The 14,068-nt window shown below is 39.2% G+C and overlaps 1 protein-coding gene across 1 annotated transcript in view; it reads right to left on the bottom strand.

Moving 5' to 3' along the window:
• Positions 1 to 12,930, bottom strand: part of SHISA6 (shisa family member 6) — a gene marked incomplete at both ends in the record, with an annotated part of 374,071 nt that extends 361,141 nt beyond the window's left edge. Inside the window, one exon of the mRNA XM_081318319.1 lies at positions 12,245 to 12,930. Coding sequence (XP_081174445.1) covers positions 12,245 to 12,930 — 686 coding nt within the window. The remainder of the gene's footprint in view (positions 1 to 12,244) is intronic.
• Between the last annotated feature and the right edge of the window lie 1,138 nt (positions 12,931 to 14,068).

Genomic DNA, 14,068 nt, shown 5'->3' with positions numbered 1-14,068 from the left:
ATTTAATGTAAGTTGGCATGAGTCTTACCAATTTGGCAGCCATATATACAAAATAAATAAATAAATCATTATGTGCTTTGGATTTGATTTAAGAGCAGCTATTACAGTTAGGGTTTTTTTTAAAAAAAAATATTTCTTTCTCTGGATTCACAGCTTACCAGTTTTTGGCATGGGTACTCAGTAATTGCCTATTAGGATTCTAGTGCCTTGAGAGTCTCTATCATATATTACTGTGAGTGATTGCTCCGTCTCAGTGCTAGAATTGCCTGATTTACAAATAAGAGTTCAGGAAGAAATAAAACTAAAATATAAAGTCATCCTAACCAATGTGTGTTTCAAACTCAACCCTCCAAGAAATCGGAGTAGCCCTTTCATTAAAATTAATATATTAGGCTTGGATTTTGTGATGAGGTTTGTGCTGAAAGTTATTAAAACCTTTAATGAGGTAGCTATGGTTTCTACATTCACTTTTTTATTCTGCCTGGAGAAAAGGAAAAAGCCTGACAGAAGCTACTTATGCAGAGAACAAGGCAGCTTCTTTGAAAAACAAGCTTGCCTTGGGACATGGAAGGGGAAAAGGTGAGTTCAGGCCATCCTTATTCTACTGAGCCATCTGCCCTTCATCTGGTCATTCTGGTATTTCTCTTCAGGTGCCCTTGATTTGGTCATTCTGGCATTCATTGCCGGGGTATCAGAGAAATGTCAACATGCTATTCAGAGGCAGTGCTCCTTTAAGCAGAATCTGCATGGGATTCTACCCATTAGTTTGTACGTTATTTTTAACATCACCATAGCAAAAACACCCTAAGTCCCTAAATGCCTGCCACCCTTAGCCAAAAGTCACAGGAAACAAAACATCTGCAGTTCAAGATTATATCTACTGTCAGTCTCTTCTACCTCTCAACCAGACTCAGGCAGGCTTATGTCATTTCTGGAACATCACAGGAATTGATATGGGGAACCACAGTCTGGCATGACAAGATCCATGTATGGATTGTTTGTTGAAGCATTCTCATAAACTAAAAGTTTTACATATGGGTGTCTGTGACTCTTTCTATGTTATAGTTAGTATATCCTCCTATTGGCTGTGGATTAGGACACATACATGCTGATGGTTCAAAAATGTCAAAAGGGTGGGCTGCAAGTTCAAGGGTTCAGATGTCTCATACTTAAGGAACATAATACAACAAGCACATGGGAAATGCAATTGTAAAAAACCAAGGAAAGAAGATAAGCAGATCTGATAGCACTTGCAACTTCAAGTAAATTAGGAACTGCTTCTGTCTGAGAGATGCCAGTCTCATCAATTGGCCTCCAACTTTACTTTCAATAGATGTCTGATGGGAGCTTCAGAAATATTTCATATCTAAGATTTAATTCTTTGAAAAAAGACCTATTCATAGCATGAATAGTTCATAACTGAATAGTGAGGAATATAGCTGGTCCTTGCTTAATCAGTGGTCACTTAGTAACTGTTAGAAGTTATGACAGAGTCCCCAAAAGCTACTTACACTCTGTTTCCATGACCACATTTTAGGCTCTTGGCAACCAGTGCACCTTTAAGGCTGGTTGCAGCACTCTGCACTCACATGATCGTGATTTACAATGTCCTGGCCAGTTTCCAGCAAAAACATCTACAGGAATACATGAATTTGCTTAACCACCACCATATACACTTAATGGTTGCCATATTTGCTTAACAACCACCTCAAAAAAGTTGCAAAATCAGATCCAGTCACATGGCTGCTTTGACTTACAACAGTTATGACCTATGATAGAAATTCCAGGCTCTATTACAGCTGAGGACTACCTGTAATCCTACTGCAGGAGTAGAAACTGTGATGTAGTAAACTGTGAATTCTAGACTCGCCTTAGATATGAAAAACCAGCTGGGTAACTTTGGGCCAATCAGTCTTTCTCAGCTAAGCCCACCTCACAGGGTTGTTGCAGTGGGGAAAATAGGAAGAGGAAGGAGTATTAGATATATATGCCACCTTGACTTAATTACAACCATAATAAAAGTGGAATAAAAAAGCTCTTACTTCAATTAGTAACTATGGCTTTTCTTAGGAAAAGTGCCTTAATTTCTGACACTGTAATGTATACATCCAAGAATCAATGATATAAAATATAGTATATAGCAGCACTATTCTTGTAGTGATCATGCCATTAATCAGATAGAAGGTTCAGAGATAAATGTTCTAAACAGACCTTATTCTGAAAAGTGCTGAATTTTCCGTGTTGTTGGGACGAGATGAATAGGCTGGAGTCTGTTAATAGTTTTTGATAGAGGATTGTATGTTCTAGATGTTTGTAAATTGTACGGCTTCTATATGGAATTGATAGTATACCAGATTTGAGATAAATAAGGTATAGAAAGTATAGAAGAGTAAGGAAAAATAGTCTTGTAATGCTCAACAAGTCTATCGAAGTTGACCACAGTTAGCCTCAACTTTGTTGAGATTTTATGAAGACTGAGAAAACAGGCAGTATCTAATGTAAAACTAACCCATATATACAATTTCTCATTTTGTATATTCCTTAGAGATTTTGAGATTTCAATTTGTTAGCTAAATTTTGGCAGGTAAGACACAAGGTGCAAAGAAAAGGGGAGTGCAGCGTTAAATTATTCTGCAAATATTACTGATGGATAGATCCAATTTTTTCTTTTACCATCTGTTAAAAGAACAGTTAGGTGTTTAATTAATTATGTACATTTTCAGATGTCATTCCAAGAGGTGTATATTAGACTAGACAGAAGTTCAAGTTCCAAGGCATTCTGAAATAATTTGGAACAAAAACTCTTGTATTCAACCTGCCCTGATCCAGCCAATGCCTTGGTCTCCCTTGTATAATCCTAGGGTTCTATGAAACATAATTTGCAAAATGTGAGCATCTTGCAAATGGCATGGATGCAGCAGCTGTGCTAAAACCAATCAACCAAGCTTTCCTTGTATAAAACTCTGTGATATAAAAGAAAAAGAGGAAGAGCAGTAGATACAATGATAGACACATCTTTCCCTAATTCAGGAATGACCCTTGTAATTAGATCACAGATGGACCACCCTTGATTGCCCCAGTGATTGTGTTTTTGATTCAAAGGACATTGTAACCCAACAGTTTGTTAAAAAGTTGCTGTGCTGCATTAGCTAGCAGACCAGGCCTAGCAACTAATTTATTTTATGGGAAAAAACAACGAATTTATCCCCTGCACTTTCTCTGGAACTCCTGACAATGAGTCTCTTCCACATTCATCATTCTTCACCACCCTCTTATCCTTTGCACAAAACTTTTATATTTATCTGAAATTTGGCAGTGGTATTTCCCCCAGAAAGAGATTCTATAACTGCAAATGTTGGCACATTCCATCTCAAAATAACTATAGGCTTAAAAAAACAACAATGAATTTTAAAGGAGCTAGCTCACTACTGTAAATTAACCACTAGAAGAACATTAAGCTTGTTTGCAAATCTAATTCTTTTTGCTGAAAAGCTAAATTGTCACAGCCATTTGGGATTTTCCCATGTATTCTTGGGGGAGGACTGAGCTGTTTTTTGGAATCATCCTTCAAATCTGGTTATAAAATTGGATTGAACTACCCCCACACAAAACTAAAGCAGATCAGGTTATTTCTGTAGCACTGGTTCAGGCTCCTTGAAGTGGATCAGGTGGCTTCTGCTTACTCCTACATATTATCCTCTGCATATTATACAAAGGCTGAAAATTTGGGGGGGGGAACATTAATCAGGGAATCAAATTGTCACACATACTCAGTGAAAATGGAACGATTCCTATTAAGCAAGGTACCGTTATATATTTTTTATGCATATGCTGATGTGTGTGCATGTAAGTAAAGTATAAGATACCTCTTTTTGTGGAAAAGCAAGTTTAAAGACTCCGATAAGTAAGGCTACTGAGGGATAAATATAGATTAAAATATTGTTGTTTAAATGGAAGACAACACAAATTCCAAAGTGCACAACAGCATTATACCACATTCTGTAGTAACAGAAATGAAAACACAGCTGGCATTTAAAATCATCTCAGCAGTGTAATGACTGTGGGCAATACATGTGTAGAAAACAGGATTCACATTCCTCTTGCTTACAACGTCCCCCCTCCCAAAATAAAAATAGATGGACAGAGGTTTTGTTTGACATTTCATGTCCTGCTACAATTGCCCACAGAAATATGACCAACAGCCACTCATTGTTCTCTCACCTGCAGCTACGGTAATACCCAAATGTGAAATAATAGCTCAGACATTATGTATATTAACTATTTTTTTTTAAATTCCATTTATATCCCGCCCTTCTCTGAAGACTCAGGGCGGCTTACAAGCTTAGCAGTACCCTTCATTCTATGTATATGCCTGCTTATTAGGGCTTTCACACACACACCCAAGCGGCATTATTACAAAGTCAGCTTATTGCCCCCAACAATCTGGGTCTTCATTTTACCTACCTTGGAAGGATGGAAGGCTGAGTCAACCTTGAGCCTGGTGGGATGCGAACCTGCACTAATTGCAGGCAGCTAGTGTTACTTAAGGAGGCATTAGCCCACTGCTCCACCACGGCTCTAAATAACTAAGCTGGAACAAACAATATGTGGGCCACTAAATATTGTTGAACCCCAATTCCATCAGCTCTAGGTTGAAGAATGACAAGATAGAAAGACCTGCACATGGATTAGAGAACAAACGAAAGTATATGATATTATCAAGAGTAAAAGAATTGAAATGGGAAGGGGCTGGTCACTTAGCAAGAAGAACCTGATGGCAGGTGGACCAAGGCAGTCATAGAATGGATCCCACTTGATAAAAAGCATCCACGAAAGAGACCTAAAATAAGATAGATTGCTGACATTAGGTTGGAAACATGTGGAAGAGGCCTTTATCCTGCAGTGGGTAGACAGTGGCGAGGAGGAGGAGGAGGAGGAAGAGGAGGAAAATATGTTGACTACCTCTTCCTGGTTTAAAAGAGTAAATAGGTATGGGCAAGTAGCAGCATTAAACAAACCTACAGGGTATTACATTCCTCAAGAACCATGGAGAATGATTACTAATGCCCAATAGGTTTGCAAGTGCGCCTTTGCTAGAAGATGACAAAGTTGATAGGTAATCTGGGATGGTGGAAGTCCTACAGGTTCATATCTGAATGTCAACTAGAAATAATGTGTGATGTAAGACATCCCCCAAAATTCCTGACAGTGCAAGAGGAGTGTAATGAGGGATATCAGTGCACATCTATTATAAAAATGATCTGTAATTTGCCTTAGAGCAGATGCAAACTAATATAAACTGAAACAGACTGAGCTTATGGGGACAGAAAATCTGGATCTGAGAGAAATTTCAGAAACAAAACCTCGTACAAATAAGAGATACAACAGGAATTCCGTTGTAACAGAATAAAGAAATAATCTAGATACTGACTTGGAAGACAGCAAGAAATAAAGCTGACACATTTCAGGAAAACACTTGAAGTATGAAAGCTCTATGAGCATGTGTTTATTCCACATCAGTACCAAACCTGAAATCTGGGTCATATCTTATTTGTTAAGTGATGCAGGAATATGATAAAATGCAAATATGTACTGACAGTAATCCAATATTTATTATTTGTGCATCAAAATGCCAAATTTATCATATACAGGTAGTCCTTGCTTAACAATTGTCTTATTTAGTGACCGTTACAACTTGAAGTTGTACAATGAATGAAGTTACAACAATGCTGAAAAAGTAACTTTGCAACCTGTCCTCACATTTATGTCCTCTGCAAGTCCCCCTGAGGTCACATGATTGAGAGTCAGGCATTTTGCAACCAGTGGGCCTTTATAACCAACAAAGCATTCCATGATCAGGTGATTACTATTTGTATACTTCACAGCCAGGTTCTGATAGAGTCAATGAAGACAATGGCAGTAAAATCACAAGTCACAGTCACATGATATCTCATGTAATGACTGTGGGGTGATTTGCTTAATGGCTACAGGAGAAGTGAGGTCAGAAGCCCACTGCAACCATGTTTTTTCACTTAACAACTATGTTGCCTAGCAACAAGTTGCTGGTCCCAATTGTGGTTGTTAAGCAAGGACTACTGACATGGGTTGATTTTCATCAGATTTGGTTTTATATTGCATTCATTTAGTTACCAACGTTATTATATGGTTGCCATGTACTGATTTGTACATATTCCTCTATAGATTTGTGCCATATAGTTGTGTGAACATCTGTAATTCTATTGAATTATGGAGGCAAAATAAATTGTTCTGCTTATGCAGTACCTGAAAGAATATAGGAACAAAAACTTTTAAGTCTAAACAAGGGATGATTCTCAAAGCAAGAGACAATTATCTCAGGTGGGAGAAAGAGGAGTGCAATGGACCTCTTCACAATTCTCTCTGTGACTTAATTGGCATCACTGATGGGATCCAAGTCTAGGCACTAGAACAAATTAAAGATTAAGTTTAACAGAACAAATTCTGAAGATTCTGTGCAAGATTCAATGGTAGAATAAACCCTACCCCCCCCAATGTTTTGACTGATAAAAAGTATTGCTGGGACAGGTACTTTATAGTGGGAGAAAGGTGGTGCATATATTTCCAATTTATAACTAGAAAAGCATGGATATTACAGTTGAGGGCACTGCCAGCCTAAAAGAATGGAGTTGTTAAAAGAAACTGGCTATGTTTCATCCACATTTGCAAGCTGCCTAAGAAGGTTTGGAATGCTAGGCATGAGTGGTAAGAAGGTGAGACAAATTCATAGGTTTTTTTCTGGACCTTCTGTTTTAACAGGAGTTTGGGATCCATATCATTTTAATGATGGTAAGATCCAGAAAACAACTCACAAAGACATCCAGATATACAGGCATAGTCCAGAAGATATTTAGACATGAGTGAACAGTCCGTTCCTATCCAAAAAGCAAGATGAGATTGAAAAGTGCACCTCGACAAATATAATAAACATACTATGGTTATTTTCAAAGTAACCAGTACAAATACTCAAGTCTACTCTTAGAGCAAAGCAAGGTGGCTGCCTCAAACAGATGTTCCTAGGGACCACTAATGAAGTATTCAAAGCAAACTACTAAATATTTCACACAGTCCTGTGTGCTCTCAGCTACTTTGCTATCTCTATGTGTGATGCAGAACACTGTTCAATTGCTGGCACTGAAATGAGAAGCATTGTGTCCTTCAGCCTAGCGCTGAAGGATATTTCAAAATATATAACAAATAGTTGAGACAATTTATCAAATGCTAGAGAAAAACTGTAGTATCATTTGTTAAAACAATATGAAAATATTTACTCTTACCCACATGAATAAGTCAGGTACATAATTGTGCTTCTGCTACTAAAATTAGCATTTTAAATTGTATCTTTGTGATAGTTCAGTTCAAACAATTACAGTGTCATTGTACCTTTTACTTACTATATGTTATTTCTCTATGTTATTTCCTCAATAAAAATAATATTGAAAATCTTAGTTCTTAATTCCAACACTTTGCTGCTTTTCCGTATATATTCAGAACTCCAACCAATGCATTGCTCAACACTTGTATCACTTTGTTTTATATGTAAAAAAGTGACAAAGTGAAATGTTAGAACATGTGCGTACTGACCAATATCAGCAGTTCTTAATCTTACATTTCAAAAAGCAACCCAGAACTGTCAGCAGACAATGGTATCGTTCAGTGTTGAACATGCTGCTTATTTATGACACACAATAATACTTTTCTTAGAAACTGTGAATTAGGCATCTCATAAAATCTAACCAGCAATATTGGTCCTATAACTATACAGTTATGTCTATAAGAGGCCTTTACTTAAGAATCCTTCAGACTGAACTAACACTGTTTCCCCTAGAGTAAAATAAGAATCATTATAGTATCTATATAACCCTCAGAACATTTTTATATACAGTACATGATATCCATTATAATCTAGAACTGATTCTACTCCCTCTTAAATCAGTGAAAATATCAATTCACCTAAAATTGACTATTTAATCCAAAGTCACTGATTTCCCCTTTGTGGCAAGTAATTTATTTACCATACCCCCAATTCTAGAAATTCATCTTATAGTTGCAAAAGATTACCTGGTCCCAGATATTAAGCTTAACCTAAGATAAGTGACCAGCATGTTTGGACAAGAATGTATTTCCATCAGCCCCATTTTTTCCTCCCAGCTTGATCGTCCCAAAACATAACTAGCCTGCACAGAACTGAAAGATCTAAAAATATGGAAATCTCATATCCTCAATCATAAGAACAGATGGATCCTGACCATACATGATTTTATTATTTTTTAAATAAGGAAGAAATACATTAATATAAGAAAAGCAGGTTCCATGACTTCATGGGAACTACCACATTCTTTTGGCAATTCCCAGCGTGGCCTTCAGGAGATTTGAAGGGACAAAATAGATTCCTTCAGATTTGTAAAGTTACCAATTAGTAATATTAGTAATATCAGAACTGTCCTTACAATCTTAATTTTTGCAGCTTATTTTAACATATCTACTTCAATCAAGGCAACAGAACTTGTGTTTTAGAAGTGTGGCCCTTGACATGCTGTACAAGTCCGAGTGACTCTTTTGCTGGCAAAAGTCGGGCACCTTGAATTATATACATCCCCCTAAAAACTAGTCTATGGCTCTTAGTATTTAAATGGATTTACCAAAGTTGATGAAATGTAGGTTAAATGTCTCTGAAGGTACAAATGGATTTACCAAAGTTGATGAAATGTAGGTTAAATATCTCTGAAAGATATAATCTTTTGTCATCTTCTATGCTCTAATAATATTAAAAAAATACACCCTTCCAAAGATATATTTTTTCCAAAACACAGTTGTTATTCATTTCTTTAGATCCTTGATCTCCATACAAGTGATTTATTTCAGTGTTTAAAAACATATTTTAAAAGTGAAAAGAACATCTAAGTATAGAAATGACAAGAGGGAGTTTAGACAGGGACGATAAGGCTTCATGTGATTTTGATGAGAGATTTTGTAATGCCACTACTCCTGGCATTATAAAAAAAAATATGGGAAAGAGGAGCACACACATATTTGAAGACTCATTTACCAAGAATGCTGTTTACCTACTGAGACCTGCTGACCTTAGCAAAAGCATTAATGAAACAAAAAAGAGGTGTTTCAATCCTATAACTCCTATTCTCAATTCTTCCCAATATTTACTGAAGCTAACGCAATAATATTTCATAGCATTCAGTAATATTTCATAGTACTGCTGACAGAAGTTTAAAATATTACTATGTGCATGTGTGTATGTGGGATGTCTCTCTCTCTCTCTCTGTATTTATGTGTATGCATGCTGGCCAATACTCTTAAGGTACTGACTAAGAGCCAAGTGCATTTGAATTAAAATTCAGTTTTAGCATAACCCTTCAAATGCAAAGCTTAAGACTGTCAGAAAAATGTGATTCAGTGTGCATACCAGCTGATGAGTTGCCCTTTATTGTAGTGAGTAAATGAGAAAAATGAAATAAGAGAATATTTTCAACTTTTCCAGATTGGCTCGTGTGGCAGTGGGGTGGGGTGAGAGGATAGATGTGATCAATTTGGGCTTTTTGATAATCTTGCTTGGGATTTTACTGAGTAGAATGCTGATACTGTATTCTATGCACTGGTAAAATACACTTGCTTTTCATTTAATAAGCTGGTGTCAAGTCTTTCAGCATACACAATATTTAATTGATGATTTAAATGAAAGATAATCATGCAAAGGCAGCTGCTTCTCTCTGTCATGATTGCTTCTATTACATATTTTCAAAAAATTGCTCACTACAAATTAGCTTACTTACACTTGAGTGACATATACATCCCAAATCCTACATTTGAAAGTCCCATCTCAACAATTCATGTCAGATGCAAGAGTACTTGTCATTCACAGAGGTAAAATGAAGGGCATCTGACTTTTCCCAGTGAAAATGTATTTCTGCTATGCAACATTTCCACAGAGTGAATAGTTTTCTTTTGTTATTGTACTTAAAGACAAAAAAAGTACCAAGTACCACCTTAATTACTCAAATGTTAACTCAGAATGCCTCAACGTGCTTAAAAGAGAAATATGGAGGACTTCCTAGTAGTTCTAACTACTGAACAACAACAACAACAACAAAACCCCGACATGGGTCTCCTCTCTAGAACATAATGGAGAAGAAGCTGGCTTAGAAAAAGAGATTAATCCTGTTGAAGTGCAAGGTGAAAGTGTTCCACTTTCTGTAGCACTTAGAGTAAATAAAAACTAGCAGTACACAGAGTGGAGGAGAAAATCAGACACCAAGGAAGTGTGAAAGTTATAGACAGAATTCAGGAATGGGGTGAAGGTGAATATGCAGCTGTACAAGCATGCCTTTAGTTGGATCAGTGTAGGAGGATGCAAAGTTAACAGGAGTTAAAGAGGAGGAAAGAGAATCTTAAGTAGGAATTTAAAAATGTAGGAAAAGTGTTATAACCTTGGGAAGAATAGATGGAACTTGTAGAAAACAGCCCAGAGAGTTTTTGTGCAGTTTCATCAATCAGGAAAAAAAACTGTTGAGAGTTTAACACGAAGATATGATAGGTGTAAACTTTAAAAGAGAGAAAATGGGAAAATCCTGTTCAAGATTTGTAGCTATATAAAAAGGTGTCTGATGAACAGCAAACAGAGCAATCTGAACTGTTTTGAAAACTACAAAGCAACACAGAAACCAGTTCTCGCGATTTTAGAAAGAATGATACCAAGATGTTATATTGCAACGAGGAATGAGATATTTCCCTCATTTCTCTGAGGGGAAGAAAGCTTTGAAAGGTTTATATATTGTTAAAAGTGAACAACTCTTTTTCTATTTTAAGCCGGCTTGGCATTATGTAATTCTGGGCTTTGTTGTTAAGAGTAAAATGAATTAATGTTAGTGCCTAAAGATAAATACATATTTCAAGGTTGTATGAAAACAGAAATAGAATAAAGATCAACATTTGTTAAAGTTGTCAATTTCAGACCTCATTAAGAGGTTTGTAGCTAAAACAGACTTTTTTTAAAAAAAAAAATCATAGGGCAATATTTTTTTAAAGCCTATAAAGTAAGGTTTCCAAATTTGTTAGATGGTTGTGATAATTGGGCTATTAAATAATTTTAGTTATTAATATAGAACTCAGCCACCTACACTTTCTATTTAGAGGGTGCTCTTCAAACTGTAGCAGGTTTTAGGTAGCTGAGTCTCAGATAAAATTCACTCTTTCCTCTTCAGCCTACCTAATTCAAAAGAAACTGCTCATTTATTGTGTGTTTATATATATGTGTGTGTGTGTGTGTGTATGTATGTATGTATATGTATATGTATATGTATATGTATATATGTATATGTATATGTATGTATGTATATATAAAGAATTTATCTCACTGTAACAATAGTCTATCTATGGAAGTTGTGGTCTCTCCCATTTTTGGTGTTTGGAAGAGACTGAACAGCCTTCTCTCAAAGAAGCTTTTATGATGTTCCTTCACATTGCAGGGAGTTGGATTAGATGATCTTTATGGTCTCTTTCAACTCTATAATTCTATGAACTAATTAAAAATATGACAATTGGATTATTTAAAAATATGCAGTGTGTATGATAATACTCAGTACTGTAGTATTGGTATTATGTCTATTTCTAATAACGTCACCTTTTTCAGAGGGAGATATTAAAATCTACTTTTCCCAATTGTTCCTATTAATAAAAAGAGAAGGTATAGAAGGATGACGGGAGTTTTAGTCCAAAATTTGTGGAGGATGCTAAGCTGGGCAAGGTTGCTATAGAAGAAATTGCCCTGCTAATGCTGAAAAAAATAAATGTTAAGAAATGAGGATCTCCATAATACCAGGAGGTGAGACAACTTGTATGAGGTTTTGCACATTTGTTTCTCTAGGGAAACAAGGATCCATGAAGAACGGCAGGTGAAAATGTCTCAAGTATCCTAAAGAAAACTCCTTCCTTTATTTCCTGCAGGAGAACAGATTGCACAGAGGAACAAGAAAACCAATCATCCCATTTATAAGACAGTAAAGTGGGGTTTCCTGTCATAAGCCAACCTGGGAAAGACAGTGGTGTTTCTGTGAGGCAGGGGATTTCTCCCCAAGTCACAGGATGCTAGTATTTGGAGCAAGATTAGTTCACTCACATCAGTGCACATTCATTGCTCAGGTTGTGGAAAGTGGAGGGGGAAAAAAAGGTATTGGGGTCCACACTCTATTCTCACCTGTGGATGTTCATTTCCTGTGGCGGTTGTCGTGCTTTGTCATATGCCACCTTAGCAAAAATGCCCGCAATGACAACAAAGGCAATGGCCCCACATGAAATGTAGACGGTGGCATTTGTGTTGTCCTCATTAGGGTCATACCCATTGGGTATATCTCCAGGTCCATTATTGCTGGTGGCAGGGGTCATAGGATCTGTGCTAGGACGGGGGTCCTGATTTCGGCACTTTTCCTGATTGAGCTTCTTAGAGCGCTTGTTGCAGCAGAAGCGGAAAGAGCAGGTGCCACAACAGTAGCGAAAATCCTGCTGAGTATTGTTGCACTCAAACTCTTTGTCCCACTGCCCACTCACATCATAGTAACCCATGCATGTCTCATATGCTGGGCTGGAATTGCCTGCACTGCTGCTGCTGCTGCTGCTGCTGCTGGAGGACACCTTTGCTGGCCCTACACCAGGACTGCGTCCACGGCTTCCTCCGCCACTGGCTTGCACAGAAGAAGGGGCCGTGGTGGTTAGGGAGTGGTTCAGTTGCTCCTTGGCTGGCTTGTAAGGTCTCCGAGAGGCTCCTGCCCCCTGTGTCCGGTTGCCCTTGGGCGTCCGTGGGGGCCCAGCTGCCTGGGTGGTCAGAAGTAGTGTCAGGACATACAAAGCAAATGGTAGAAGCAAGAGGAGATGCCTCCACCCCATGGTGAGTTGAAAGACCAGAATGGAGGAGGAGGTGGGTGGGTGGGGGTTCCGCCCAGCCCAGTCCAATCAAGAACCTCGGTCCTGCCACTCCATGGATCTGAAGAGGAGCAATTTGGCACTTCACTTCATCCTGATAAGAAACAAGAGGCACTACTCGGCTGCTTCAGGGCAAAGATGGGCTCTTCTCCGAGTCCCGACAGCTCCTCCAGTGATGGGCTAGAAGAGAGAAGGAAACATCAGAGGCTACCTGCCCAGGCAAAAAGGAGTCGGAGAAAGAAGCTGGGACAGTGCTAAGGGAGGCTGGAGTTGCCCCCAAGGGGGCCTACTATGACTCCGAATTGAGGAAGGAGGGAAGAGGCAGAACTGTCCAGAAGAAGCGCTGAAGGTCTCTTTGGGGCAGGGACCAAAAAAAAAAAAAAAAGAATCCTCCCACCCAGACCGGATCGGGACATGGGGAGAGGAGGGGGCGGGAAATGGCTGCTATGCCGTCGGGACCGAGCACCACCGAACAGGGAAGCTGTTCGGATCCCAATTCGGGGAGGGAATTCCCTTGCCACAATCCCAGGCGAGATGAAGCACCACCGACAGTAGCCACGCTCGAGCAGAACCTGGCTGCCAGCAAGGACTGCAGTAACCCCCGTTCCCTTTCTCTCTCTCTCTCTCTCTCGCTCTCTCTCTCTCTCTCTCTCTCTCTCTAGCCCAATGCCCTTGTCCCCAAGTCGGCTTGCATTCCTTCCTTCACTTACCATGCCGGGGCGGAGCGGGAGCACTGCGGAGGCGCCGCGCTGGGCATCCGTGTCGCCGCGCACTGGCCGGAGCTCCCTGCGCCGCCGCTGTTGCACGCCCGGGCTGGAGAGGAGCTGCTGCTGTTGAGCGGGCGGGGACAGCTAGAGGCTTAAAGAGGAGTGGCCACCGCCTCTCTTCGCTTCTCTCGGCCCGCCCAGTCCCGGTCCCCTGCGAAGAAGAAATCGCAACCCGGGCAGCTAGAGGCCGGGGAAGGCGGTGGGTTGAAGGGTGAGCGGGAACCTGATCTTGGCCACTGAAGCCCAGCCCAGGCCCCAAGACCCCTGTCCCGCTCCGGCTCTCCACGCAGAGCCACGCTTTTCGGGATACGCGGCTGAGCCGAGGGCTCTCTCTC

The sequence above is a fragment of the Vipera berus genome (genome assembly GCF_964194415.1).
Source record: "Vipera berus genome assembly, chromosome: 2".
Taxonomy (NCBI): Eukaryota; Metazoa; Chordata; class Lepidosauria; order Squamata; family Viperidae; genus Vipera; species Vipera berus.
Note: the sequence above shows the minus strand (reverse complement) of the source record. Positions and strands in the feature narration are given on the sequence as shown.